This window comes from Uranotaenia lowii, chromosome 2 (genome assembly GCF_029784155.1).
Source record: "Uranotaenia lowii strain MFRU-FL chromosome 2, ASM2978415v1, whole genome shotgun sequence".
Taxonomy (NCBI): Eukaryota; Metazoa; Arthropoda; class Insecta; order Diptera; family Culicidae; genus Uranotaenia; species Uranotaenia lowii.
Genome location: NC_073692.1, coordinates 81,216,181 through 81,240,795, shown reverse-complemented (window position 1 = coordinate 81,240,795; position 24,615 = coordinate 81,216,181). Strand labels below are relative to the sequence as shown.

Here is a 24,615-nt window from a genome sequence, read left to right as displayed (position 1 = left end):
CCCAAACCTTGGGAAATATTATTTATTTCTGAATATTGACGAAAAAACGAAAGTTTAAAAATTAAGCCTGGGTGAACGATTTTAGATTTTATATTAACATGAATCAGCCGGCATAAAAGTTACCAACAAAAATGATTATTTCTTGATAAAAACAATAGATATCTGAAATTCTGTGATTTGACCCAAAAGTTATTTGACGATTATCTGTGATGCTTTTTTCAGAAAATTTATAGAAAATTTATAACAAACATCGACAAATCGAGTTGTTTCACTCATAATATAGCTTTTGAAATCTTATCCCAATGATATCTAAATAAGATTAAAAATTATGAAACTCTGGAAAATTCTAGAATTTTGAAGATAGTGGCTTGAAAATATGTGAAATTGAAAATTTTTCTGTGATTTCTATACAACCTTGCTCAACATCTGAATGCAATGATCTAATACAGAACTTCGATTTAAAAAACGAGGTTCTTATCGTTTGTTGGAAAAAAATCTAGGCTTTGAGGACAAGTTTTAATTATGGAAAAACAAAACACAGAAAGTCAATTTGCATTTCAACGTTCAACGCCAAGAAGACGGTGATTGACTATTGAAAAATTGAGAGATAGTAAAAATGACAAAGATTTAGTGATGTACCTTTTCAATATTGGGAATTTAACAAGTCGTGTTGATTTTCTGTTTTTAAACTCGTAAATTCGATTAATCTTTCTTTTTTCAGATTTGTTTTTGCCAAAACTTTATATTTATAAAAACTGACGTGAAGTTCTGCAAATTATTTAAAAAAAAGTTTTAAGTGCGGCCCGCCGACAAGATTTTGAATTTAAATTGGCCCGTTGGTTCAAAAGGTTGCTCACCCCTGCTGTAAACCACTGCGTAGAAAAAAACTTTTATATACTGCAAATTTGTTTTGCCAAATTCAGTTAAAGGGCTTATAAAACAACATATTCAATTAGTCATTGAAGGCTTAGACTGACAATGTACAGGTTGAGTAATAATGGGTGATTTCTGCAATAAAGAACTGAAAGAAATAAAATTAAAGAATTCCCAGTTATGTTGTAAATATTGAAAGGGCGAAGTCCATACTAATTAAGTTAACATTGGGCATTAAAATTCAGTGAACTTTTCAAAGATCAATTGAGAATTATGATTAATTAAAGAAATTTGGTTTCAAAATAATTGTTTAAGTTATTTTATTTAAACAATTTTTATTTTTGAGCGCAAGTTTTGTAGTTAAAAATTTAAGCTCTGAATTTTTTGTCGCCGTCTATTGGAAAATTGGGTCCTAGAAAAAAACAAAATGTAGACACTATGTTTTTCTTATCAAAAATTCCGAATTAAAGGCTGGAAGATTATTTTTTCAAAATACAAAAACTCAGGAATGAAAAACAAAGACAACCTTATTTAATTACAAAAAATTAAAAAAATTGCTTAAACATAAGGTTTTACTAATACAAAGTTTTTTATGAAATTCGGTAAATTTATTTGAAAAAAAATAATCAAAACATAAAGATGAAGGAGGTTATTTTTTTAACAATTTGGAAGGATTTTTTTTTCAAAAAAAGACATCTTACCATTTTAAAAGTTTATTTAAATATTTCCATTGGTTAGTCAAGACAACAGCATTTTGGAGCCTATGTTTAAAAAATAAGGTAGATTTAGGCGTTTTGAACTCGAATCTATTATCAGATTTTGTCTGTCCCTCTTGTTTGATGATACGATGTATATGAGTTTTAAAATGAAGTCGACTTTTAAGTGAAATCATGATTGAGCCCGTCCGGAGTATACGTGTTCACCACATGTAGACTTCGGACCAACCAGATTTCATTGTATAGGTTAAGGTAGTGCCACCTCTATCCCGGTTCTACTTCTCCTAAATAATGAAATGTTGCGAGGTAAAGTATGGTGTACGTTAATAAGTTTTCCTCGCAAAAATGCTCTTTCGCTCTTTTCAACATCTGTAAATTTTCTTCTCACTTTTCTATCCATCTTCATCAATTTCATTTCTGATATTCTTTCTCCAAGAATATACATTTCACCGATATGCCGAAAAATAATTTACAAAAAAACTTAATTAACGGTGGTTAACTTATCTAAAAAAAAATTCTTTTTTCACAGAAGTTTAAAGTATATGCAGTTTAAGAAAAGTTGATAATCAGTTTCAAAGCTTTATTTGAAATATTTGTCAAAAAAAATGCAGAAATTTCTTAATCGACCTTTGCCTATTTCCAAAGTTATTTTAAAAATAAAAGCTGACAGGAAAAAAACTAATTACCTTCCGGGCATCCATAATAATCATTATAACTTTTTAAATTCTTTACAGGTAGGGTTTTTGTGGTGCGTTTGTTTTATTTTTTTTTAATAACTGCAGGTTTTTTTAAACCACCACAATTTAAAAAAAAACTAAAGATAGGTTAAGGTTATTCAATCTTATTTGAGTTCAGAAATCAATATTTAACTAAATCTTCCAATAGTCTGCCATTGCTTAAAAATATTTTTGTAAACTTTAAATAGAATTGTGGGAAGGTTTTCTCCTGCAGAAAATAAATACTTAGTAAATCAGTTGAATCCTTCAATCGTCTACGGAATCCTAGTCAGTCAATCAAGATTTTATACAAGCACACAGCCTCGTAGACGAGTCAAACTCCAAGACGCGCCGACGTGAATCAATTAATTATCACCTCATAATTGCTATCAAAATAGCCTGCAGCCCACGTGCTTCGATTATTTATATCTCTCCATCAGCAGCAACGTCGGAGTTCATTGGCAATATGCAAACAGGCCGATTCCGTTACGAGAAATTTTGACGAGTGACATGAACGAACGCTGGAATCGGTTACCTGCTGCAGAAACGTTTCGTTTACAATTCATCAGAAAGTTTGCAACGCTCATTAAACACTTTGAATACTCTGCACACGGGTGTGTTTTTTCTAATAACCCTCATCAATTGAGAGACATTTGTTGGAAGAGGAATTTCTACAAATGAGACGGTATTTAGACGATAATTTTCTCCCCTTCAGATAAATGTATTGTATCGCTTTTCAACAGATTTCAAATCTGTCAATCCGGGGCTCGATATTCAATTGAAAGAAACGATTATGACAGCCAGAAGAAAAACTGCAAATGACTGTCAGCGGTATTCGATGAGGTGGTTTTGCTTTTTCTATTTTCGAAGCGAGAGGGGCCGATCGAAATGTGTTTTTGTTGAAGCTTTTCCGGTGATTGTGAGCCGCACTGGAAGTTATGAATGAGGTAGGTCTATGTAGCTGACTCGGAACAACAACTTCAGACCCGGTTCCACCATGTTAGGAGAAGGGTAGGCTTCCATGTTTAACAATGAGTGCCTAAGCCACATCTTGGCGCTTGCGTTGATAACGCGAACATTGTGGATATTATGCAACAATTTCTAGTTAGGTAGTACGTTGTACAAATTCATGAACCTTCAGAAAGTTAAAGGTAAAATCGAACTAAATGAGCCACGCTAGATCTAGGAAAATAGTTGATGAAATCTACCAACTGATTAGTAAGTCTAATTAATTAAAAAGTTTAAGCCGATATCGAAACTGAAGGCACGAAAATTCTTCATCGAGAACTAGCTTAAGCTCCATGGAAAATTATAGGCAGTGAGCTTAATCAACAGCTCTTGGTTTCTAAATATAGCATCAACGACCAAAACGGTGCCATCACCTTATAAACTTTAAACATTGCATACTTGATTAGTTCAAAAAATTCAATTATTTTCCATAGATATTTTTCGCACCTCTAAAACACATTGAAACCTCTCACTCCATATCATTTTCCCTCAGAACGCCATGAATAGTGTCCAGCCTCCCAGCAATATATTACCGGGGACGTATAATAAATTACGAAACTCCCAATAAACCCTACATAGTATGTGAGGCACCATCAGAGAAAAAAAAACTGCATCCCAACACTTTCGATTCACACGCACCAGCAATGGTTTGCGTTCTGAAAGTTCAATGGAAACCGCATTGCGTACAACCGGGGCGTAAGCCAACATAAATGCAATATCGAGCACCAGCGTACAGCAGCAACAGAGATTCATCCCAGTTTCTGTCAGCGACTATCCTCGGCTATTTGACCAATCACCTGTGAATGAAACAGTGGCTCATTTGCTTGAAAATGTTTTATGTAGAAGCAGGTACTATCGGCTTCTAAGAATTTTTTGGGGCAAAACACTAGCGCCAAAATAATATTGACGAATAAGACTTTAACCATTCATTCGAAAATTTTAACAGCATGCTTTGGATTTTTTGTTTACACCACAATCGCCGAAAGCTCTCTGTCGTGATTCGTTTCTTCGTGTGGGAGTAATTCGAGTTTCGATTAGATCTGGCAGATCAGCGCTTCCCCGGAAAATAATGATCTGGGCTTCCTGACGTTCGATCAATACCGATCTAAATAGTGTGAAGCAGCTATTCCTGTATCTGACGGCCGAGTCCCAGACGGAACAGAAAGAGCTCTATCAGGTGGTCCTGTGGGACAAAATCATCCTGCGAGGCGAAAACGCTTTGCTGGACTTCAAGAACATGATCACTAGGTACTACTTCTGGGACGATGGCAATGGTTCAGGTGAAATTTGAACTTTTCAAAAAAATTGTTTATGGTCGGAAAATTTCATTTTGTTTTTCAGGGACAACCAGAACGGGACGACGATCCTTTCCTGGAACATCGTTCCAAATGCAGGACTGCTTTCGAATGTATTTACTCACGGACATCATTCGTTCAAGTTCTCGGAAACCTACATGCCGTCGCCGGTATAAAGAACTTAAAAAAAATTGCGAAACACCTACAAGAGCTTATCTGTGAAAAGCCACCAAAGGATTCGCTCTCCGCCGAACTGCAGCTGACGATGCAGCATTTCCAATTATTCCATTCTTATTCAATTGAATTAAGTTTGCAAATTGGAGCTGCCTATATCAACATGATCAATCATCAAAGAAAAACCATCTGCAGAAACATCTGGTCGGAATAATCCCAAGAACCGTATGCACTTCTTCCTTGGTTCTACAATTATATTTGTTTAGTTGAAAGGAGAAAATGTTCGAAATAAAACGAAATTTGAAATCACAGGACCTTTCGATATGAATTTTTATTTTAGTTAATTGTAGTCACACAAATTCTGCGGTCTATGCTATGACCAATGACTGCTTTAAAAACATGATAATAATTCTAAATAAGTTAGTTTTGCTCTGATGGTCGCTTGTCTGACCGTATTCCTCTTTGAATTTGAGATTCTATGAATATCGGCCTTAAACTAAGCAGATCCATTTTTAGACAAACTCCATAAAATTCACAGTTGCAAAACCAACATGGTTCGGGAATTCGATACGGTGTCACCTTCTATATATACACACCTTGGTTGTTTGGTTTTTGGTGTTTGCAAGCTTGAATGCAAGTTGAAAGCTTGAAGACTTTTTCGCTGGTGGCAGCACCGTAAACAAAGAGTTGATGTCCCAGACTACTTGTTCGAAAAACTATTCAGCCGGGTATCTTGATAGAATAGAATATCTTTGGTAGAAGTCAAGTCCTTCAAATTTTATTTATGAAAAGAAGTTGGCGGCAAAGATTTACGAAGTCCAAGAAAACATATTCCTCGCGTCGAATATCTCCCCTTCGAATTAATTTTGACAAATTCGTTCTCAGCGTAATTTTTTAAACGAAACACTTTTAGACGAAACAGTTATAATCCATGAAGAAAAAAAGTTTTCAATATGAACTATGTACTTCTTAACTTTAAGTAACACCATTGAATTCTGAAAGAGACAACTGTAGCCGTGACTCATTCGCTTTCATTGCTAAAATATTTAACCAGTGCTGGGAACTTTCCTACTTTCCTTCAGAATGGAAGTTGGCTAAAGTGATTCCAGTTCTGAAACCTGGGAAAGATCCTTCCATCCCAAAAAGCTATAGACCAATAAGTCTAATCTCCTCTTTATCTAAGCTTTTCGAGAATGCCGTACAAACCCGGATATTGACGTTTGTCGATACAAACGGTGTCTTACCTAAAGAGCAGTTTGGGTTTCGTAGTGGTAGGTCAACAATTCATCAGCTCGCCCGTGTCTATAACTACATCCGGCACAACAAGTCAGTTTCTAAAACAGCAGCAATGGCACTCTTGAACATCGAAAAAGCCTTCGGCAATGTGTGGCATGAAAGGTTGATCTTTAAAATGAAGCGATACAATTTATCTGACTATCTTATTAGAGCCAGTTCACTGGTGTTGGCAAAAAGTGGCAGAATTATTTTCATTTTTTGCACATTTTGAAAATTTAGCAATGCAAAAACATTACCAAGATCTGTGGCCTTAACGTTTTATAACAACACGCGTTGTAGTTTCGCATGCTGTGATGCAAAAAAAAGCAATATTTCTATCAAATACGGCTGAAATAGAAACAGTGCTGTATAAATACAACGCCCAAAGATCTTGAAAACATTTTTGCATGGTAAAATTTTCAAAATGTCAAAATTTCTACCACTTTTTCCCAACACCAGTGAACTTGCTCTTAAGATAATCAAAAGCTACCTCCCTGGAGCATTCGGAGTCTCCCTTCATTGGGCTTGTTCAGAGAAAAACAACATTATGGCTGGGGTTCCTCAAGGAAGCATTTTGGGTCCTATTCCGTAGAATATATACACCGCTGACATCCCATCACTCCCTGGTGGTGGCGTGTGATCTCAACTCGCGGACGATGCAGCTATAATGCACAAAGGTCGAATCATCCGCTCTCTGACAAACAGTCTCCAAAAAGGCCTTAACACTCTGACAGAATACTATAAAAGTTGGAAAATTGCCATAAATGCTACTAAGACTCAAACCATCATGTTTCTACATTCGAGATCCTTAAAACTCATACCAGTTGACAACGTCAAAAAACGGTTTGGTATCTCCACTATCGATTGGTCAAATGAAGTAGTTTACCTGGGCCTCACCTTGGACAGTCATCTGATATTCAGAGCACACGTTGACAAAATCATCTCCAAATGTAATTTATTAATCCGGTCCCTGTACCCGTTGATGTACAGAACCTCCAAATTGAGTCTAGAGAACAAAATGTCTCTATATAAGCAAATCATCTACCCTATCATTGAGTATGCTGTGCCAGTGAGGAAAAGTTGTGTTTAGATCCATAGGTTATGACTCCAACGCACCCAAAACAAGATCTTAAAGATGATCCTAAATCTACCTCCCTGGACGAGAACAGTCGAGGTTCTCAAAAGGGCTTGCCTGGATATCCTCCAGACGAAATTTCAAAATTACAGAGTTAGATTAAGAGAGAGGTGCCTTGCTTCTGAACATGCTATCATCCGAGAAATGGAAAACTTAGGTTAATTAATTAGGTTAAGATGGTAGTTAAATTTAAATAATTAAAAAAAATAATGATAACTCATTGCCTACCTCATAATGCTTCTTGCAGAATCATATCTAAATGTATATAAAAAAATCAAAGATGAGTTGCTCATTCGCAGAACACTTAAACCGTTAAAAATTTGCTATGTACAAAAAATTAAAGGTTAAATAAAACTTATTTAATGTAAAAAAAAGAGACAACTGTTGAAGAAATTTATTTCTAGTTACATAAATCATTTTTGAAGTCAGATTTTCTGACAATTGCAGTACATACATTAATTCGGACTTGTTAACGTGGCACATGTAAACGATCTGTTAATTTTCCGAGTAACATGTATCGTTTTCTACACTCTTACGTTTATGTCATACTTGGTATGCACAACTGCGTTTCGAAAAAACCTACAATACTTTTATAGGCAAATCCTTAAAAAACCCTAAATGGCAAAGGCGTTTTAAATCCTAAATTTTATCAACTACGTTTAACTAAGTTACAATAGGTGAGGTAGGACAAAATCATCATCCGCATTGCTGGCCTAGCATCTCTCAGGGTTCACCTTCTCCAAATTGACCTCTCAAAAGCCTCCCCAAATGTATTGATGCATCGTAGAGATCTCTGCCTGTGCTCCCTGGTAAACGCGAGTTACTTCACGCAACTAATATACTCTTTTGTTTCCCTCACATAGTCCGCAGAGTTCGGACAGGGCACCTTCAACATTTTGTGGGGGCTAATTTTTAAGAAAATTTAAGGTATTAGGCAACGAATCGGAAGACTTTGCTACTTTTGAAATTATAAGTCAAGAATTGTAGCAACATTTAGAATAGAAGGTAGTGCAATTCTCAAAGACTGTAAGCCATCCAAATTTTTTAGCAATTTTTCATGCGAATGTAAATGCAAAGATTTAGGGTATTGGGAAAAACTAAAATTTATAAATCGTTGTTAGTACCCGTTAACTTTTGATATTAGTTTTTATTGAAAAATTAGCTGAAAATAAAATTTTGATAACATTTTTTTGAAAAAGGGAAATGCACCAAATTAAATTATTCGTTTGCGACTTTTTGAAAAAAAGAGAATGAGTATTTATTTTCTTTTAACAAAGTGAACAAAAATAACTGAAAAACGTTTGTTGATATTTACGGTTTCTGATGCATGCAGAAGAACCGTTTTCCGCCGGCTTCAGAAATTTCCGACATCACCAAAATAGCATATTTTGTTTCTGTTTACTCAATAAATAACGGGCCATTCTCTTTATGGCATTCTCAATTGATGATTGCTGAGAACAGTAGGTTGATGATTATGTACCTACACGGTATGAATGCCGGGGATAGCAATAAGAGCGAATTCTTGGTATTTGGAATGGTATTGATCAAAATTACATAATTACTGCACAATTTGCAGCAAATTGTAACAATTCGCAAAAATTATTTTTTCCTGAGCACTCTCATTTTAACTCGAATTTACTCATTCTCCCGCACAACTGGACACAATTTAACACAATTTCAATCATTGGCTGCACAATTTGCTTGATCATTGGCGTATCTTTTCTCTTTATCTCAGTCCCCCATACAATTGTCACCATCCTACACGCAACCTGATACTTACTCATATTGTTGTTTGCAGTTACAAAGAAGTGTTGGCATATAAAAATGAGTAAATGTCGCAGAATACTCATTGAGAAATGAGTACATTCCCGATTAGGGAAAGTGAGTATAGAAGAATAGTGACGAATAAGAAATCGCTAATGTAATGAGTAGTTATTTTAGAACTTGATGAACGAACCTTGACGAACAAATCTATTTCACCACTGAAACCTGCGTTGAATTAATCAATTCCAGAAGGTTATGGGCCCAGAAACGTCTGGATTTAGGAGAGCTAGTGAGAAGGGTACTTCCAATACTTGTTATTAGCGAGTGGACCAGCCTGCAGCCAGAGAACTACCAAGAAGAGGGTCACTAGCCAGAGAACCAGCCAGTGCCGAGACGAGTCAACTTAGAGGGAGCAGCCAAGGCAGAGGCAATTCCACGACCAGTCAGAAGGTACCGTCAGAGTCCAGGAAGGTTCGCGGATCACGAGAGTTACTCTTGATGCCGTCATGAGCCACGCTGCGGTTAGGGAGTGTAAACTCACATCCGACGGCCGGGAGGAGTCCAATGAACTGCAAACGAGATGGTTCAGCGCGACGGTCGGGAGGTCCACCCGGAACAATTGGGTGGAGTTGATAGCCGAGTGGGTTACTCTCGTCAGCATATATGAGCTGTCCCAAGTTCATGAGACCACTAGCGTAGAGAATCGCCAGCGCAGAAGCCACAAAAAGGTCCAGGTCAGCCAGAAGGTGCCACTGGAGTTCAAGGCCGCAAAGTTGGTTTCAAAAGGGTTACTCTCGATGCCTTCACGCCACGATGCGATTAGTAGCGTGAGTTCATTTCCGACGGTGGGTGGAGAACACTCGGGATCTGTAACCAGGATTGGGCAGGTCTGAAAAGATTGGCAGGTCTGATTAGCCCGGATTTGAGGTTGGAAGAAGCTGCTTGTCGAGAGTGCTACTCTCGGGATATGGAGCTGCGCTGCAGTTGACACGCGTGAGCTGATCCAAGCCGACAGATTTATTTTTCTGTGGCTTTGGAGGGGGTATTTTTGGCTGCGGTTAGTTTCTAGTAACATCAGCGACGCATTGAAGCCAGATTCGTCACGTACTGATGAACGCTGTCTTCCGGCTTTTTGGAGCGCTCAAAGCGTTTGAGTTCTTGGTGCTTTGCAGGAGGTGGTTTGAGCGATGGTTAGACGACATAAAGGCTCTGAGCGGAAACACGAAGAAAGCTGCAAAAGGTTGTTGATCTGGACTTACCAGAAAACAACATTCCAGGAATCAACATACTCTTCGTTTGCATACTGTTGTCACTAGCCACCAGCAGTAACGGAAGAATAAATTCTTCATCGGTTCTGGTGCAAGTCAGCATATAGTGCGAGACAAGAGCCTGCTTTTAGACGTTCAAAATCTTCCATCTACATTGAAATAAACATATAAATTGATCAAAACAACAACTTTTGATTTCAAATTCAATCAATGTCTCTTGAAAACAAATTACTTTTTCAAAATTTACTGGTAAAGTTCGACTTGTTCACCCTTGAGTTTAACCACTCGCCGCAGACGGTCGAGGAACGCATCGTTTGAGGCCCGCAGGTGTTCTTGTGGTATTTTATCCCAAACTGCAACGAGATGTCGCTTCAGGACCTCCATATCTTCATGTTTCTTAGAGCAAACTTCGGCCTTCAACATACTTTAAACAGCGAAGTCCATAGGGTTCAGGTCTGGCGAACTCGCCGGCCACTCGGAGCTCGAAATGAACCCTGGAAAATATTGCGCATTCCAAAGTTGGGTTTTCTTCGCTTTTCGAGCCGGCGCCGAGTCCTGTTGGAAAACCCAATCCTTGGAACCAAAATGTCGACGTGCCCACGGTTCGACGACATTCTGTAGAACTAGTTCCCGACATTTATTTTGGTTGATCTTCATTCCTTCAGGGACAAAAACCAGCGTCACCGTAAGGTCTTAAACCTTTTGGAGACACTACGACGAGGATATCTCTTAAGGCGCTTCTTGACGATCTTCGCCATGGCAGGTGTCACCACAGTAGCTCGGCGTCCCCCACCATACCGTTTTTTGGCACTTCCGGTCTCCAGGTATCTTTTAACTGTACGGTATACAAAACTTCTACACACACTTATATCGGACAGCTCACGAACTATGTCCTTCTGCCGTTTGCCAGCTAGGAACAAGAACCATTTTCCGGATAACACCTGATTACAAAAGTAACACTTACATCCAATGATAGCTAAGACTCAATGTAAATGATGGTGGAAATGTGGCCTTCTTCAGTGGGTAACTGTAAATTTATTGTAATTATGTAGCATTGTCTAAATTTATGTTATGTGAACATATTTTTTACTTACTCATTGTCAGGTTCGTTTTAAGTCTTATTTTTGTTGTGATTAAATATTGTAGTGCGAATTTTATCTGTGAATACTGTTTCAAATATGTTAGTTTGAAAAATTAAACGTTTCCTATTTTTAAACTCACTGCGTCGAAAATTGAACCTCAACGCTTCACCATTAGATAAGCTGTGCGGCAGCGCTTTGTTTACTAATGGCTACTGGGATTTTGTGTTAGTGTTTTGATCGTGATTGGTTATTGCTATGCTACTAACATTTGTTCTTGGTTTTCGTGTGGTTGTACATTGTAGGATGTTTGCATATGAGGAACTGAAGTTGTTTACGTTGGTTCTAAAGTTTAATGTGTTCGTGTTTGTGTTCATTTCCAGGCACTACAATATGTAATCACAACAAAAAATAGACTAAAAACGACCCTGACAATTAGTGAGTAAAAAATATGTTCACATATCAAAAATTTAGACAATGTTACAAAATTACAATAATTTAAGGTATTTCGGGGGAAAATGCACCTGCTAAGGGAAATGACCGAGTATGCGGAATACATAAACATAAGAACACCCAAATACATTGCAACATGAGCTTCGTATTTCTATCTTCTACTCATATTGTGTCCAAAAAATCACTTTTTACTGAAAAAACTATGAAAATTTTCTATTTTTTACAAACGCCTTTAAAAGCAACTTTTGAAATCATTGGATGTTAAACGCCCCAGTGTAGGCAAATAATGCTCCAAAACATTGGATCAAAACGACTCGAAAACAACACAATATTCACACTGAAAAAAAAAATAAATCTTAAATTTAATTCTGAAAAAAGTGACAAAAAAAAATATTTTTTTTCATTTTTATCTACATATAGAAACAAGTGGTTTGTTAACATTTTCCAATGAAAAATTTTTTTTTTTGAAATTTTTGATTTTATTTTGAACTGTGTCAGTGTCAACCAAATTTTTCTGCTGCTTTTGGCGACAAATTTAGTGAACCGATTCGATTTTCAGTGCACGTTTTTTACTCGAACCCGATCGAAAGTTGTAATTATTATGCATCCTAATGATAAGCTAGTATTAAGCAAAGGATATGACCGATATATCATTTCGATAATCGGTCTGTATGCATAGAAAACTGCACTTCAAAATTTAGAATAAAACACGTGGTTTTGTTTACATCTTACCGAACAGCACCTGGAGAGGAGGGCAATTTGTCCAAAAATTGATGGGGGCATTTTGATCGGATATTGAAAATTTAATCAATCTTCAGTTTACCATAAAACAACACTTTACCACAGTTTTTCATCAATTGATAATTCGAGTATATAAATTGTACAACTAATAAAATCAATTGTGAGGATGTTTTTCATTGGCCATTTCATTCAAGCCTATTTCATTGGATCATTTTTTACAACTTTAGTGATGAATAGCCATCACAAAATTTTATTTGATTGTTATTCGTATTTAAATGAATATCTGGTAATCATTTTTATTAAACTTACAAGGTATTGATTTTAAGAACACATTCGTGTACAAAGAATCCACTAAAAACCTCGCAAATCTTCAAAATTCATTAAATTATAGTTGCTGGCGTTCTACCCCGCAAGGGCATTATGGACAGAAGTACCCTACAGTTACCCACTGAAGAAGGCCACAATAAATGGCCGAAACGTTTGGACAATAATATAAATAACTCATTTTTATTCCCACAAATGACTGACGAAGCCGTTTAAATCCACAAATATTAAAAATCATTCAGTCGAAAAACAATATCAAAATTATAATTGTAGCTTGAGACAACTCGATTTTTGGATTATAAACAGAGAAAAATATGATATTGATAATGATCCATTAAGACTAGCCAAATAAATTTCCATATAAACTTTACGACACTTTTTCCAAAACCAAAGCTTCACTTAAAACAGCTGAAAGATCGAGCCGACCGTCCAACACCAATCGAATCCACATAAAAGCTGTGTTATAGAGGGTAATCTTGTGGCGCCAAAGTGACACCCATTCATGGCACACACAAAAAAATCTCAAGCTGCCACGTGTTTCCATACCTACACAAATACGCAGAGATGAATAGTTTGTCAACATAAATCTCGATGCGATTGTGATGGAGCAAGGGGGCGTCAAAAGTGAGGGGTTCAGCTATAGTTTTGTATAGACAACGGAGGCTGCCCTCTGCATACTCAACATTGCAAAATTTACAACAGACACACTCACACACAGAGTGAGAAGAGGAGGATGTTATCGGTGAGGTTGAAAAAGTGGCTTTAATCAACACGCATATTTGTATTGTTTTCTGTTCGCACCTGATCGAAAAGTGCTGATAACAGACAACAACAAAAACAAGGGCCAGTAGCCAACATCCATCCACCAGCAGCCAGCACACAATTTGTGGTCGTTGGTCGATAATGGTTTTGTATTGGAGCTTCGATACCAACTCATGTGTGGGTATTTGGTAAGTGTGTTGTGCAACAGGACAATGACGTTCCGGAAACAACGATGGGAAAATCAGCTGATGATTTATTGGGGCATTGCAGGGACTGGGAAATGTCTGCTGATCGGTAGTTTTACAATAGGGTCGCACAAATTGGATTGAAGTTCAAAAGTCAATCGGAGATAATGAATAAGGGCAGAATTTTTTTTCTGCGGGATATTTAACTGTAATTATACAACCATCATAAAACAGCATAATTTTTTTAATTTTTTTTTTCAAATATCTACTAGCTTTGTTTGCTAGTTCATATGTATTTTTTTGGACCAAGTAGCTTTTAAAGAGTTTTGCGCAATTTCAAAAGACCTTACAAAAGGTTTCTAATCAAAATCAACAATTTGCAATACACGACCAGTTTTATTTACATAAACATTCTTTACGCACCCGTTCTTTTTTTAAAAAAAGACATAGACGGTCTTAGCCAAGTCAGCCGGTTTTAAGGTTTTCATCTAGAGTCTAGAGTTTGACACACATCTGACGAGGTCAGTGATGCCACATTAAAATTGGTATTTTGAAGCCCGAAAAATCGGTATTCGGTATGAAAATTTCTAAAATAGGTTTTTATTTAATTACTTGCACTGAATACTACACAAGGAATAAACATTTTTTTGTGCCTTGTTTAAAAAAAATAGCGCAATTTTAAACTCAAAACATTTAAACGATTATCACCTATAGTTTCGATGACATGGCGTATGGAAATTTAAAAAAAGATCAGTTTTGGGTAAAATCGATCTTTGATACCTAACTAATAAACCCACATGAAAAATAAAAGCTGATTTTGAAAAAAAAAATTATCTTTCACTCAATCATGGATTCAGATCTTGCTAAGATAATCTTCTTTCGGAGAAAAAAAAGCCTTTTAAAAATATTTAATTCTACAATTTTTAGAAATTGGAATAGCAAAAATTATAACTATTTCTTACATCGTTCAAGAAAGTCATGGAATATTTGAGAATAATTTTTTTACACATTTAACAACTTTGTTGAAGAATGCGAAACTATTCGACTTATAGGTTTGAACAAATAAATAATTAAAATATATTTGAAATTTCTCTTAAATTTTGTCAAATTTCCCATTTTTTTTGCAGATTCTGAAGAAAATAACGAAAAAAAAATTTCAACAATCTTTTTCTCAGAACTCAGAATTTCTCGAAGTCTACGAGAGTGTTGATTATTGAGGAAAAATCAACTTTCAAAATATTTGAAATGTTGTATTGCTTTGCCAGAAAATGCAAAAACATATTTAATGAATTTTACCTATACTATTTATTTCAAAAAACAAGATCAGTTAAAAAAATAAAATGTTTTATTTGAATTGAAAATTTTGTTAAGTTGTGTTATTTAGTGTGCACTTATCTTGATTCCTAAGTGTATACAAGCAACTTCAAGATATGACCTATTAATGTCTTAAACTGCCGTACATAAATTCTATTGTACCATGTTATTCGATGATCAAGATTCGAACTCAAGGCAGTTGGCATAGAAGACAAAGATGCTATTAACTACACTGAGACTAACTGGCTGAGAAGACACAAGGATTACATTCAGCGATGCCACATATGCCGATTTATCGATATTTATACCGGAGCGAATTTTTGACCATACATACCGAATATCTCTCGAATTTGAAAAAAAGAGAAGCATATATCTTGAGATAGTCGTATATTTAAAGACATGTCTCCGAATAAAGTACTTGAGAAATATTTTTCTAATAGGAAATATTAGAAAACTGTTTTCTATTACATTTTCTATAATATTTATAATGGTACTAACACTAGTAGTTTGTTTCAGGTCTAAAGTCTCATATCTCATGTCTAATCTTTCAGGGCTCTTGTCTAGTGCCTCAGGTCTCATATCTTATGTCTCAGGACTCAGGTCTCAGGTCTCAGGTATCAGGTCTCGGGTCTCGGGTCTCAGGTCTCAGGTCTCAGGTCTTAGGTGTCATGTCTTAAGTCTCAAATCTCAGGTCTCAGGTCTCATGTCCCATGTCTCAGGTCTCAGGTCTCGTGTTTTATGTCTTAGGTTTCTAGTCTCAGGTCTCAGGTCTCAAGTCCAATGTTCCATGTCTTTGACCTCATTCTTCAGGTCTCAGGTCTCATGTGTCAGATCTCATGTCCCTGGACTTAGGTCTCAGGTGTCATGTCTAAAGTCTCAAGTCTCAGGTCTCAGATCTCAGGTCTCAGGTCTCAAGTCTCAAGTCTCAGATCTCAGGTCTCAGGTCTTAAATGTCATGTAACATGTCTTATTGTTTCAAATTTCAGAGCTGCAAAATTTGAATGGTCTATTTTACACTGTTTTCGGGAATAAGCACAGTTTTTTTACGTGGAACGTATCAGTGTTTAAAAACCATACTGTAATCTAATACGTGGTTTCCACTTATTATCTAGTCTGAATCGGCTATGCATATGAAGCTTACTTCATTTAGAATTGGAAAAACTTTTGCTCATATTGTGGCGCTCCTGGTGGACGGATTTGGAAGCTTCACGTATGTAGTGCCGTGATAAGAATTTGATTCCGGGAAGGAATCAAGTCGTATCGCGCTAGCAAAAAGCCAAATCGGACCATAAAACTGAATAGTGTGTCCAAAATTCGTGCTCGGAAGTTATTCGACCAGGTGCTGACCAAGTTCGACAGGTGTTTTCTGTTGGACGATGAAACCTATGTCAAGGCAGACTTCGGGCAAATATCAGGTCATCCATTTTACTTGGCAACGGCTCGGGGGAATGTTCCAGCCAAATTTAAATTTGTTTTTGCCGACAAATTTGCACGAAAATTCATAATTTTAGAGGGCATTCGCACCTGTGGCAGATTTGGCACGCTGTCATTACAGCAATGTCGTTGAAGAATGGTAGTAGAGAAAGGGGTAAAGTTTGTTCCAAAAAACCTATACCCACCCAACTGCCCTCTATTGAGAAATACTGGGCAATTAGGAGACTCAACGGTACGACGGTACGAACGTACCCAGATGGTCGTGCCATCTACCAGAGCTGCGGCATCACACACGAGCTTGGAACAGCTTTTATAGTGATGGGAAAGATGCAAAAGCGCGTGAACGGGTGGTGGCCGATCAACTCACGAATGTGCTGGTTGAGAATCAAGGGCCGGTTCTTCAACATCAGCATCATCAACGTGCACAGCCCTCACCTCGGAAGTACCGGTGACGACAAAGACTAGTTTTACGCGCAGCTGGAGCGTGAATACAACCGTTGCCCAAAACATGATATCAAGATCGTCATCGGGGATTTCAACGCTCAGGTCGGCCAGGAGGAGGAATTTAGACCGACAATTGGAAGGATCAGTGCGGATCGAGTCAGACCACTATCTGGTGATGGTGAAAATGCGCCCAAAACGCTCCGTAGTGAACAACACACGAAACCGGCGCCCGCCTCGGTTAAATATCGCACGACTGAAGCAATCTGGGGTCGCGGCAGACTACACGCAATCGCTCGAAGAAGCGCTGCCGGCAGTAGGCGAGCGTCAGGAAGTCTCTCTAGAGGACTGTTCGAATACCATCAAAACAGCCAATAACGTTGCGGAGAACGTCACGGGGCATGTGGAACGAACTCGACGGAATGACTGATTCGACGAGAATTGTATGAGGGCAATGGAAGAAGAGAATGCCGGGCGCGGGTAGCAGTAGTGTAAAGAAGCACCCGTCGAAATGTGGAAGAGGCAGCAAGCCCAAGTTTTCTTGGAGAAAAACCGCCGCCTAGAGGAGGAGGAGCTCGAGGAGCTGGAGCAGCTGCATTGTTCCCAAGAAACACGAAAGTTCTATCAGAAACTCAACGCATCCCGTAAAGGCTTCGTGACATAAGCCGAAATGTGCCGGGATAAGGACGGGCGCATCCTGACAGACAATCGTGAGGTGATCAAAAGGTGGACGCAGCACCTGAACACCTGAACGGCGCATATGCAAGAGACCGAGACGGTAGGAGGAAGTATACTCGCGACGTAAAGGAGCCACTACCAACGATGAGTGAAGTTAAGTAATTCATTCGCTAGCTGAATAGCTCCAAGTCGGCTGGGAAGTATGACATCGCAGCTGACCTCATCAAAATGGGCCCGGACAAGTTGGCCGATTGCATACACCGGTTGATGGTCCGGATCAGGGACACAGAACAGCTACCGGAGGAGTGGAAGGAGGGGGTAAATAATATGCCCCATCTACAAGAAAGGCTACAAATAGGACTATGAGAACTACCGAGCGATCACTATCTTGAATGCCGCCTACAAAGTGTTGTCCCGAATCCTAATCCACCGTCTAACGCCACAAGCGAACAGATTCGTGGAAAGTGATCAAGCCGGCTTCTTGGTGGGACGGTCCACGACAGACCAGATCTTCACACTACGGCAAATCCTTCAAAAATGCCGTGAACACCAAGTCCCTACGCACCATCTACTCATTGACTCCAAAGCCGCATACGACACGACCGACCGTGACGAGCTATGGAAAATCATGGACGAGGACGGCTTTTCCGGGAAGCTGACCAGTCTTATCAAGGCGACAATGGATGGAATGCAGTGCTATGAGCTGTTCTCGGGTGAATTGTACAGTTCATTCGAATCACGCAGGGGGCTTCGACTAGGCGATCGTATGATGTTCAACGTGGCGCTAGAAGGTTTTATTCAACGAACGGTGGGCAAAGCACGGGTCACGATTTTCAACAGATCCAGTTAACTTATTTGCTTTGCCGACATCATTGAGATAAGCGACAGATCATCTAAGGCGGTGGAGGAGAACTACCGCCAACTGAAACGCGAAGCAGGAAGAATTGGGTTAGTGATTAAGATTAATGATAAAGACGAAGTATATGCTGGCGAATCCGAGACCGATCAAGCCCGCTTTTTTAGTAAGAACAAGGTCACGATCGACGGCGACGTGCTGGAGATAGTCAAAAACTTTGTCTTCCTCGGCTCACAGGTAATCTCCGACAATGACACCAGCCGTGAGATCCGGCGGCAAATGATCAGCCAAAGTTGTGCCTACTATGGACTCCTCAAGCTTCTGCGCTCGGGAAGACTTAACTCTCGCACGAAGTGTAACCAAAGCATTCCATGGAAAGTAGTCATGCAATACCTCGTTAGGCATTCAGCAGTGATGTCAATGGATTTTATTGTATATCAATTTGCCTCATAAGATACTAACTTAAGATCTTCAACAAAGTTGTTCATTGGTAAATCTCCTTTGGAGATTTTATAAGTTGGCACAAAAACCATGGAAAAGTTTACAACCATAACGAAGATTTTTGGATCCCAGGGTTTGAGAAATTTGAAAATGACCCCAAATCGACTCAGTCTCCTGTACATGACGCTTATTAGACCGTTTGTTCTCTACGGGCACGAGACGAGGATATTTCTCGAGGAGGACCTGCGTACACTCGGAGTTATTCGAGCGACGAGTGTTAGGAACCATCTTTGACGACGTGCAGGAGAACGGAGAGTGTGGGCAAAGGCTGAACCACGAGCTTGAGCGACTCTTCGCGAACCCAGTATCTAGAAGGTGGTGAAAGTTGGACGGATACGCTGGGCAGGACATGTTGAGAGAATACCGGACGGCTGTCCTGAAAAACAGGTGTTTGCTACGAATCCAGTAGGAACGAGACGAGCAGGGACGTAACGAGCGAGATGGTTAGACCAAGTGTCGTGAATATGGGATGCCTGAGAAAATGGAGAACGGTCGCCATGGACCGATTAGCATTTTAGGATTATGTTTGTCCAGTTATGTCGTGGGATGAAATACTATGAAAATAAAAATAAATAATGTCAAAAAATATGGCATAATCATCAATATGATTTTGGGTGAGTTTTATAAAGGACATATGGTTTTTTGTGCTTGTTTATAATTGAGTCAATTTAAATAATGATGTTGCAAATCATTCTCCAAAAATACCAAAAGATCTTATAGTTTTCCACAAATTTTAGGCTACAGCAACCAATTTTTGATTCCATGATTTTGAATGTTATTAATAACCATCGAGAAAAAGCAAAGCTTGTTTCAATTGTTATGCTGATCACACTTTCAATGGTATTATGCTAATTTTTGCATATCAACAACTGCAACGAGCTATGGAAAATCATGAGCAACTGCAACGAAGTTGCATGACCTAGGGGGAGATATCAGAAGCTGATAACCTCGGGAACTCAACAAGTGCTACGCACGGCCAAATCAATGGAAGCAAAAAATCGCTAATGGCAGGTGCCAAAATGTGGAGCATTAGTTCCACAATCGATTTGTGTGTGATTCCCAAACAAATGTTGGCCACGTTAAAATCCCCACTCCACGATTGCAGCATTGACGGTTGTAAATCAAGTGACCCCTCTGCTTGACCCCCATAAATGACCGCTGCTAGGAGATATTCAGTGAGATTTGCATCGGCAATCAATACTTAAATATACTTTGTAACGCCTAAAAATTCTCTTCCCCATGCTCCTCATTCTAGCGTTTTCCCCCGTCTTACCTTGAATCGAACTTGGTTCCATCGGTCAGTTTGCCGGTGTAGTGCATCGTCAGCATGTCCCCGGATTTGCTCTTGGTGCTGCAAACTTCAGGTACGCTGACCACGTCGACCTTCAGCTTTGAATCGGCGCATATCGATACCGCCACCAGGCAGGACAGGACTAGCACTTTGGAAATCATCTGCAATTGAGAAGAAGAGGCACAGCAGGAATAATTAATGGTGGTTCTGATTAGAGCAAGCATTGTACCTTTTTGAAGAGATTGTGGTTTTTTCAAGGTTAGTCGGTTAGTGTTATTCTGTTCGTTCAGTGAGTTTGAAAATAATCAGAATTTAGGTGTAATCTCTTTGTGATTGCACAATTTTCCACATAATTTGGCAATGATTATCAATAAGGCCGTTCAACTGTGAAATCTATTTGAATTGTAGCTTAACATTAAAATAAGATTAGATTAGAGGTACTGCAACATAATGTATTGTTAGTGTAATCATCCGTTAAAAAAAAAAATTAAGAGGAGAAATCACCGTGAATTTGTTTTATGAAATGAATTTGCGGCTTTATCGGTGAGGGTTAAAGAGTTGAAATGAAAGACGGATAGATCTTGCCGTCCGTTCAGCACATGTGCACACTCACATGGCGGTCGAACCATCCATAATTAACTGTATCGAAAAATGTAGTGCCTTCTCTATTGGGTACTACTTCTTCAATACAGTTAATTGATGCGGGGCAAAGAATTTAGCATGTGGTCAAGCTTCTATTTCAAATGCTCTTCGCTCTTTTCACCACCTTAGAATTTTCTTCTGATCTTCTATCCGTCTTTCATTTCAACTCTTTAACCCTCACCGATAAAGCCGCAAATTCATTTCGTTACAAAAAATCTTGGCTGCAAAACGCTAACCTAAGAATTGAACTTACTCGCACCGAACCTCTAAGCATATGGTAGAGGTAGAGGAAACATTGCAGTCAAGGCAAGGTAGCTAGGCCTAGATCTTAAGCCAAAGGTAGCTAAGTGGAAAAGCTAGTTCGCAAATTCCATTCACAGCACCGTGCCGTTTCTAAGATTTTTGTGATATGGTAAAATTGTAAAGTCACTGAACTCAATGTCACTGGAACTGGTTACTATGGAGTTTGTGCTTCTTGCGCCAGTTTGTAAAGTTTGAACATTTGTATCAAGTTCATTTCTGCATCTCAATTAAAAAATAAACAGAAGAAATTACCAAAATAATCATCTTTGGAAACAAAATTATGGTTGGATACAAAAATGGGAGTAGTCCTCACGGTGTTTCTCGGTTTATCGATAATCACTATGGCTGTTGAGAAATTTAAAAATAGGTAACCAGAAAAAGTGATGATTTTGATACAGATAAAAAAACAAGTAAAATATAAAAAAAAATCCAATAGGCGGCCTCGTCTGTGAACATGTGGACAGGATTTGTGAAGTTGTTTGGATGACTTTTAGAAAGTGGGTCTCCCAAAGTGTTTCTTCGCGAACGGTTAGCATAATGAAGATTTTCTAGAGGCCGTCACCGGCCGCCATCATCGAGGGGGGTTAGTTTTCTGTGCTTTTGGGAAAGCGCTAAATCGTGAACCAGCGTTAAGCGATCCTCTTTCAGCCTCGGTTGGGCTTGTTGACCATGTGTTTGGATGCGGTACCCACTTCAGACTTATGAATGCAATCGGGCTGATAGTATCTAGAGAGTTAAGCAAACTGTAGCTGCAGCATGCGAATCTGCGGTTGGTTATGCAACAGGTACATGGCGTCAGATAAATTTCACATGCAACCACAAGTGCGGTAGGATAGTTGTGAAAAAATATGTCGAAAAGTAACTTCAGAAGTTTGAAAACTGGTCAGAATAATAATTTTTTATTATTTTTTAATTTGATGGACATACTTCAATGTTTTAAAAAATACAAATTTCGGCAAAATTAAAACCAAAAGTCACTTAGATATTACTTATATCCTTTCGGCACCAAGGGCCTCGAATAAAAATCATCGTACCACATTTTTCAGACTAATTAGAATGATTTTCCGTTAGATTATTGATAAAACTTGACATAAATATAATTTTTACATAATTTAAAACGTATGACTGCTTTTGAAATTTTAGCAAACTTCTTAGTTTTGCAAAAAAAAAAAAAACGATTTACAGATTTGGCTCCATCTGCAAAACTACTGTATCGATTTGCATCGCAAATACCATTTATGAAATCTTTGTTTTTGTTCGTGTTTGGGTGCATTGTAAAATGTAAGTTAAATTCGGAATGGTCCTATAACGATGTATGTTTTTTAACAAAAACTCGATTCACTGTAAAAATTACTTCTAGCTGGATTTGCATTCTTTGGACAGTTGAAAGTTCAAGGGTGATCTTAGTTTTATTCGATCCTCTGTTCAAAGGGCATCCTAAAGTGATATTAAGCCTAAAAAAGTCACTTTTGTATCAAAAATTCTTCCAAAGCACTATGATTAAGACCCATTGAAAAATATTGTGTTATTTCGAAGCAGGCATTCAGTGAGCGTCCCAAAGAGGTTTATTTTTAGGAAGAAATGACGAAAAAGTAGGTTTCTATATAAAAGTAGTTGATATCAGATGTTGCGCAATAATTTGTAGAAATATTTGGGCCTTATGTATGATTGTACGAATATGGTATTGAACTAAAATAAAGAAAAAATACCAAAAGATTACAAATGGTTTAAAGTTTATTGTCTGAAACTTGAGAAAGAATCAGTCAACAAGGTAATATTTTTTAGGACACCCTTAACAAGATAAGCCCTTTTGAAGCCTCTGAATTCTAGTTGGGTATTCGAATGAAAAATTGTTAAAAAATTGTTTTGAAATCCCAATTCAGAGATTCACTCAAGCACGTCTGTCACTCACAAGAATAGAACAATGACTAACTTTGTTTAGCTAGTTTTGCCTAGTGTTTATTTTATTTTGTTTATTTAAAGTGATGCCGGATACAATTATTATTATTTAATGTATTTTATTAAATTTGATTCATTTTCTGCATATCCTTCATTTTATCCACTTTTTTTTCTCCAAAACAAAATTATATCTACCAAATATTTTATATTTTTATTCCATATTCAGCATTATTCAATTTCTGCTATCCTTCATCTCATTCCTACATTTTTTTCTCAACTTTTTTGTTAATAGAATCTTTTATTCACAGACTTTTATTTTTCACAAATACAAAATTTTATTTTTGAAATATCCCTGATACAAATTCTACATCCCTTTCCTAACAAAAGCTTTCTAAATCTTAAAATTTTATTTATTGTCAGCATATTCTTAATCCAATCCGAAATTATTCTTCACAAAAGCCTTCCCAATCTGTGCTTTTCCTGTCGCTCTATATTCGTTTACCAGAGCCGGGACAATCCAAAAACTTTGTTAGCAACAACTTTCCCAAACTGTGCTTCTCCGTCAATTTCCACCGAAACGCCAAATCAATACAAAACCAAAACGCCAAAAAATCAGCATCAGGTGCCTTAAAAATCTGCACTTCCTTGACCAATTCCGTTTTTTTTTTTCATCGAAGGGCTTAATGGAAGAAAAAAATCAGCAGAAGCTGCCTTAAAAATCAGCGCTTCGTAAGCCAGTTCCGACTTTTTCCACCGGAAGGCCAAATTAAAGCAAACAATCAGCAGCAGTAGCCTTAAAAGTCTGTACTTCCTAGGCCAATTCCGTCTTCTTTTTCCACCGAAGGGCCGAATCAAAGCAAACAATTAACAGGAGCTGTTTTAAAAATCTGAGCTTCCTAAGCCAATTCCGTCTTTTTCCCTCGAATGGCCAAATAATAATAAACAATCAGCACCAGCAACCTCAAAAATTTGCGCTTCCTAAGCCATTTTCGTCTTTATCTCCCGGGTGATAAAATTAGAACAAACAATCGGCAGCAGCCTTCAAAGCTGTGCTTTCTAAGCCAATCCGTCTTTTTTAAGAGGCCGAATTAGAAACAATTTTGTTCGTAGCAGCAGCCTTGACAATCTGCGCTCTCTGTCCTTATTCTACCAACCACGCCATTTTCGTGATTTTATGATTCTTATGAATCTCAATTCAGAGATTCACTCAGACATGCCTGTCACTTACAAGAAAAGATCAATGACTAACTTTGTTTTGTTTGTTTTACCAAATTGTGCCAAAATAACAAATGATGCCATAGAAATTTGATTTATTTTATTTATTTCCAGTGTTGCCGAACCCAATTACTATTTTTTTAAATTAAATTTGATTTATTTTCTGCATTTTACCCTCAATTCTCCTATATTTTTCAATTTGTTGTGAAAAACGTTTGTTCGGACTTTACAATTTTGAACCAAATGAGACTTATCTTGTCACTTGTGTAATTT

General features: G+C 37.8%; 1 protein-coding gene across 2 annotated transcripts in view; it reads right to left on the bottom strand.

The window, feature by feature from the left end:
* The window catches only part of LOC129748612 (FK506-binding protein 2), a 92,916-nt gene that overhangs the window by 55,824 nt on the left and 12,477 nt on the right, over positions 1-24,615 (bottom strand). For both annotated transcript variants that reach the window (XM_055743273.1, XM_055743274.1), the window contains exon 2: positions 20,266-20,444. In XM_055743273.1, the coding sequence (XP_055599248.1) occupies positions 20,266-20,444 (179 nt within the window). The remainder of the gene's footprint in view (positions 1-20,265; positions 20,445-24,615) is intronic.